This window comes from Vigna unguiculata, chromosome 8 (genome assembly GCF_004118075.2).
Source record: "Vigna unguiculata cultivar IT97K-499-35 chromosome 8, ASM411807v1, whole genome shotgun sequence".
Lineage (NCBI taxonomy): Eukaryota > Viridiplantae > Streptophyta > Magnoliopsida > Fabales > Fabaceae > Vigna > Vigna unguiculata.
Window position 1 is genome coordinate 28,094,215 of NC_040286.1, and position 6,986 is coordinate 28,101,200.

The 6,986-nt window shown below is 34.1% G+C and overlaps 1 protein-coding gene across 2 annotated transcripts; it reads right to left on the reverse strand.

Annotated features, from left to right (window-relative positions):
* On the reverse strand, positions 1-4,465 carry LOC114194129 (autophagy-related protein 13a). 2 transcript variants are annotated; one of them, XM_028084197.1, is made up of 4 exons: positions 4,305-4,465; positions 2,454-4,003; positions 2,188-2,369; positions 1-711 (listed from the first exon to the last, which is right to left on the reverse strand). In XM_028084197.1, exons 2-4 carry the CDS (start codon positions 3,738-3,740, stop codon positions 396-398), a joined length of 1,785 nt encoding a protein of 594 aa, XP_027939998.1. In that variant the 5' UTR covers positions 3,741-4,003; positions 4,305-4,465; the 3' UTR covers positions 1-395. The 2 variants fall into 2 exon arrangements, with proteins under 2 accessions (XP_027939998.1, XP_027939997.1); XM_028084196.1 differs by having other exon boundaries at positions 2,454-4,447.
* Between the last annotated feature and the right edge of the window lie 2,521 nt (positions 4,466-6,986).

The window sequence follows — 6,986 nt, forward strand, 5'->3', positions numbered from 1 at the left end:
TGATAAAGAAAAGTCAATATACATTCAAAGCAGTGTTTGCCTGCATGCATCTTTACAAAGAAATTCAGCAACCTTTTCTTTCAAAATAGCAGTAACATTCTTTTTCCAGCCTTTGTCATTGCCAAACACAATAGGTATGCAAGTTCCTCATATCATAACTACAATGTCTATAAGGACTGAGAGAAAATTAGCATAATTTTAGTGATTATAAAAATGGTGTTTCTAGCCAACCAACATTCAGTCAGGATATGTACACAAATCCATTGGATCATTCTCTTCCCAAAAGAACTGCTTGTTGCTGTGTATAACTGTAATTGATTAGTACCACTCTTTAGTCAGCATCACCCCCTCAACTATTTTATAACCTTGATGATGAACCCAGTATTTTGGCATGCTCAAGCTTTATGCTTGTTCAGGATCCTAGTGCCACTCTTGGAAAGAAGAAGGTCTCTCATCTCTCTGTAACCCCTGAGCTCTTCAAGTGCATCTGCTGTTTTTCGTGGCATGAAGAAACCAGAAGCAGTGGCAACTCCTCCATCAAGTTCAGCCTTTGGGGAATGGGATGAATAGCAGCTTGGATCTTGGCGCAATGGCGGCGCTGTCCTCAGCATGTGCACAAGAACACCAACAGCAGCATCTTGTGATTTTTTTCCAATTGGCAGTGATGTTGAAGTCATTTCTGCTGGACTCTTCTTCCCATCCACATTGTGACTGTTTATGCATAAAATGAACAAGAAGGTTGGGTGAAATAACATAATCAGAGGATAAAATACAAATCATAACTATTTACAGAAGCATTAGAAGAGTTGGTCAATAATAGTATAAAAAATGGAACTTTAGGACCATGTAAGTAGCAGGATGAATCACATGCAACTACATGTTCATATAGCAAGCCAACCCTCTAAAAGTTGCCAAAGTAGAACCCATCATGATAAGTTTTATTGCATAGCAAGAACAAGAAAATGTAGCAATGCAGATACTCACCAACCTGGTACTAACATATGAAAAATTTAGTGCAGCCACGACAATCATTTAGCATGCATAAGTTTTTTTGGAACATTAGCAATACTAAGTTTTAACAAAATCATGTAAATCTGCCTAGTTTCTTTTTGTTTTGAAAAATTGCAATGTATTAGATAAAAAAGGATGTCCTTAAAAGCCATGTTCAGGAAACCAGATGGAAGTCAAGAAATAACTATCCCATAAAAGATTGTCTCAATCTCTTTAATAAGATGGTTTCATATTAAAATATACCAGGAGATCCCAACTTTATCCACAGGACTACAAGCAACAGCTTTTTTTATTGAAGTGAATGGACAAACAAGCAGAAAAGGTATATCCATCCAGGAATATAAAGAAACCTTAGTATGCAAAGAAGAGAGTTTTACTCTATGAAAGAATTTTATTGTAACTATACATGATTCTAAACTTTGTCAGACACATAAAACAGAAAAATCTACTAGGCCAGCATTTAGGAGCTTCAGGAAATATAAGATTGACTTTGTGGTAAAAGTAGTTGGGAGGGAGGAATAGGCCATGGGTTCAAATCTCTTCGGTATATAAAAACTAAAAAGATTAGAAACCTGAGCTATTTTTTCCTCTGGATCCCGCTATAGGAATTAAGCTCTTTACAATGATGAAGTCTTTCTGGTCTCTTAATTCCTTGATGCAAAGGATTGGAGTTTATAGGCTAACATAGATCACTTGTTCAAATTAACATGGAGATATAAAATAAATCTATGATGTCCCACATATGAACTTCTCTATTGATTGATTAAACCTTAATATAAAAAGCTATCAGAATCTCAGAAAAAATGATTAGGATACATATCTACGAAGTTCTACTTAACAAATCCATTATATCAAATAGTCTTTTGCAATACACATGTCTAGAACCTTGTTGCCATTCCAAAATATCAGTCCTGAAAATGCGAAATTTCTTTTACATTCTGAACATGTAAGCACATTAAACTAACTTCTAATGTGGCATAGGTAACTCATCCATTATAATCTTTAACAACCACGAATGGTTTTAAATATTATAGATTGATTTTAGGAGGCTTCCCTGAAATTATCATTGAGGAAGGAGATGTGCTAAAAGTGTAACACTGTTCATATCAAGGTATTCATTGTCCACTTATAGATGCCCACGACTATACTTATGAGTGACAAAGTCTATCAATGTACCTGGATTGAACATCTGGTGCATCAACATCATCAACATCAAAAGGACACGAAAAGTCACCATCATCCAACTCATCCTGAAATGATAATTTACTTGAGGTTCTTGAAAATCCAATGCGTGGTGAGCCACTTGAGGACAACAATGCTGAGAACCTCCCCGAATCATCCTTGCTGTCTCTGACAAACTAAGCAGCAAATACAAGGCTTGTCAAACAGATAAAACACATTTGAATGTAACTACAGGAGTAGAAATGAAGGAACATGGTTACCTTATGACCGGTCCTTGAAGCGTCTAATTTCCTAAGTGACCTGATTCCAGATGGAGACTCTTGGGATGAACCATCATTCTTTTTGGGAGACAAAGGTGGCAGAGAATTTCGACTAGGATCTGAAAAATTAGGAGAAAGATTTCTAGTGCTTCTTCCTATTACTGGATGAGGTATAGTTACAGGGGCCGTTTCAGAGCGTATGTGAGTTTGTATTGGATTGCTAGCATAGAAATATGTAGGTGGCGATGGAGATGGTGAAGGTGAGAAAGGAGGAGAAAGTTGATACTCATCATAACCAGTAGATCTTTGCTGATTCAGCAATCGATGGTTGGGTAATCTGACACCATAATTATCAATAGGTGGGGATGGATAGTCATACTGCTTGAAAGAACCTCGATACACTGGAGGGGAGCCAGCATAAGGATGGTTCTGTGCAAAATGAGCTGCTCTATGGAAACCACTAGTCCAGCTATGAGGACGATCAAGTGGTGAAGAAGATGGTGGTGCTATCCCTCTTAGTGGAAAGGAAGTGGCCCCAACACCCTTATCAGAGACAGAGAAAGACCTCAAAGGGTCAGTACTGGGGCTTCCAACATAATCAGTAATTATTTTGGTTGGCAATGAAGCTGAACACTCAAGGTTGAACTCAGATAGCACAGTTCTGAAGGTCACAGATATACAAAGGCGACCAGGAAGAGCCTCAATAGGAGTGAAATTATATTCTTCCATCATTCCCCCTTCTGCTCTAGAGAAAGGATCACTGAATGAAGAGACCTTGTAAACAATATCAAAATTACAACTATGACTATATGTGCTTAACTGCCTGAATATCTTATAAGCAGGGAGAAGCCTCATCTGAGAGTAAAGAGCTCGGAAAAGTACTATTGACTTCTGGTATGTCTTCTTGTAAGAGCTAGTAATGTCACCTGTTTGAGGAGCCACTACACGAGGACAATCATACTGAACAACCCACCTCTCTATGACTGTCTCAACAGAAGAACCAGCCACATCATGAACTAGTATAATGTCAATTATCATTGGATCCATCAAATTCCTGTGCCAGAAGTTCAAGTTATCCAGAGCAGAAGGCCTATCACCTAAAGCCAAGTTAAACCACTTGTCACTCCTCCTCACACGAGAACCTATGGACAAGTCACCACTTCTATCATGGGGGCGTAACAAAGGTACCCTTGAGTCCAAAATGACGTGCAAGCACTTCAAAAGAAATTGATAAACAATTTGTTCCAATTTGCCCAATTCAGGCTGCATGTTGTTCTGCAAATCCATCCTACCCCAAGTGAAAAAATTAATTCCAAACCAAATACCTCCCTCCACCCAAGAACATATCTTTACCACAAAAAGATTCTTTCCAAGAAAAATCCACTACTTGTCAAACACACTTCTCTCTGTCTCTCTTCAAATAGAAAATTCCACAAACACGTGAGATAAAGAACAAACCATCTAACTCACACAGCATCACCTAGTGATCATCACCAGAGAAAACGAACCCCATCAGCGTCAACCAAGCAAAGCCAGAATCATGGATCACTCTGATAACGCAAAAACAACAATCAGCAAGCATGTCCGCACAGTAACATGCCAACGTCATCAACAAGCAAATTCCAACTACAATGCAGATATACGCAGCCCCATGAAAGAAAAATTAATTGGATACACAGATCATACGGGGTTTTCAACCGATCAACGACAAACTAATACACCTTAATTTTCCAAAACAAAACAAAACATCATTGCCGCAACAACAACATGGGATCTAGGAATCAAGAACAAATTTTTATCATGTGGGCAGCAACAGAAGAACTCCAGAGAGGGAAAAAACGAAGCACTCACATATTAGGAGAAGGCGAGACGAAGAAGGGGGTGAAGGGGGTGAAGGGTGTGGTGGCATTGGAAGAGAGACGCCATTGGAGAAGAAAAGGTTGCGTAGAAACACACAGTGCCGTAGCGTTCTCTCTCTTCAACTCCTAATTATTGATTACTATTACTATCATTAATTAGATTAGATCCATAATAATAAATTAATAATTAATAAGACATATATGTTGTGTATTTTAATAGATCATGTTTGGAAATGGATTGAGAAAAGAAAATGGTAGTAGTAGTAGTTAAAGGTGCATGATGATGATTATTATTATTAGGAAAATGTTGAAAATTGCAGACACAAAGATAAGAAAGAGGTTTCTTTCTTAACCTCAGCTTCCCTCTGTTCTCTCTGTCTCATTTGGCCAATTTTTTCATCCAAAAATCAAACTCTATGATTGATTTATGTCTTTCATTTTTATTTCCTTTTCCAAAAAATAGGACTGATTCTGGTTGGTGGAGTGATGGTACAGACTCCACTTTGCAGAATAAAAGTGCCTTTTATTTATTATTTTCTTTTCATCGAGGATAATTAAAATCTGCAAAGTATATATATATATAATAGTTTATGCATAAAAAGTCAGAACAGTGAATTTCATCTCCTAAAAAATATGCGATTTTGCATCGACTGATAAATTTAAATAAAGTGATGAATAGTTCTGAAGATATTTCTTTTAATTATATATATCTGTGTGAGGCTTTCATTGAGAAAATAGTGTCCTTAAAAAAGGAAAAAATATTTTTTTATAAATGCTCAGTAAATAAAACAAATACAGTCTAATCAATATAAAAGTTTAAACACTTTCCTGTAAAATTATCTTATATGAAAAACCATTGCTTCAACTACACGGCTTTAAATTTAGTACCTAACTTTTTAGGAATAAAAAATATTTCAATCTTAATATGATTAATATGATATTATACATGATTTCTTTTTAATTGTAAAAGTTTAAAATATAAATATAAATTATAAAAACGTAGATCTTAAATAACTCTTGTATTTAAGAAAAACTTAGAAGAGTATCTAAAAACTGAATTAATAAAATAAATTGTGCTTAATTAGAATAAGATATAATAATAAAAATCTTGTAACATGATATTAATTACACATTTTTTTATCTCTTATTCACGATTATTTTCAAACCATAACCAACTATAAAAGAAAAACTTGCATACGCCTTTCAGTCTCAGGAGAAAATCTAATATGGTTGGAAAATGGGTTGTCTTGCTTTAAGTGATATTTCTTTAGGAAAAAAGAAATTGATTTAATTTCTTCCTTAATCAAATCTTTGAATGATGGTTTGAGAAATGAGATTGATACCGTGTAAGTTGTAATAATTCAAATTTTTTTTAATATATATTTATTAATTACTCAATAATTATAAGCTTTTTTGTGATAATATTTGGGAGATGAATTTATTCATCCTATAGTTCATAAAAATATACCACATTGGCTTTTTAAAATACATTCAAAATGAATTTATAAATACTTCAAAACATAAATTTGATAATCAATTATTATTTGTGTTAATTGATTAAGAGCTGTCAAAATGGGTTGGAATTTGCGAACCAACTCGGTTCATCACGGGTTCGAATTGGATTGGGTTGAAATTTTTTTACAAATTTTAATAACGATTGATTTTTGACCCGGCTCACCTAGAACCCGGTGGTGAGCCGAGTTGGCTCACCAACCAGCAAATAAAGGGTCAAACAAGTGTTTTTTGCTAAGTTGGGTTTGCATTTGAGTCATGTTAGGTTGTTTTATTTAGGCAACACATAGATCATTTGTATTTTTGTGATTTTGGTTTGTATTTGAATTGTATTAAAGTTTATTTTGATTTTAATTAGAATTACAATTTAGTTTTGACTGAAAAAAAATAAAAAATTTGTATTTTTTTAATTAAGTGAACCGTGAGCTAACCAGTTTAATCCACAAACCCGTGGTGGGCCGGGTCGGGTTCAAATTTGTTTAGCTCGCTAATAAATGAGTCGGGTTAGGTTAACTCACTAAATGATCAATCCGTAATAGGTCGAACCAGATCAAGTCAGGTTGCCCGTTTTAATAGCTCTTCTAATTATCACTTACCTTTTTGGATTAAAAAAAAATCCTATAACCAAATTATTCACTGATATATTACTAAATTATAAAGATCTAATCAATTACATAAACAAAGTACAAATCTTCTAATTTTTTTTTGTCATTATTTTAAGTTCTTGAACTTCAAACTTTAATGATCTTCATCGTCTTCTTCCCTGCTAACACAAAAATAGTTGCAGAAATAGTCACAACCCAATTATATTTGTGTTTTGTACCTTATCCAACAATACAAACTAACTTTGCAGGCATTAAGAAAATAACACAACTTTCAACTAAATATACCAATGCTATATATCAATGTGTTGATCACTGAATTGTGCTCATATTAATTACTGTATATATACACCCTACTTCACACTTTATTTATGGCATTTTTTTATTTTCTCAATATTTTTATATTTTTATTTTTTATTTAAATAAAATAAAATGACAAAAATTGAAGTATTTAAATTTGTGAAAAAATATTTTACAATTGTCTTCAAAATAATCAAATTAATTTAATTAAAGTTTGAATTTGAAAGTAGAAAGTCGTATTCATATCATATAATCACAAG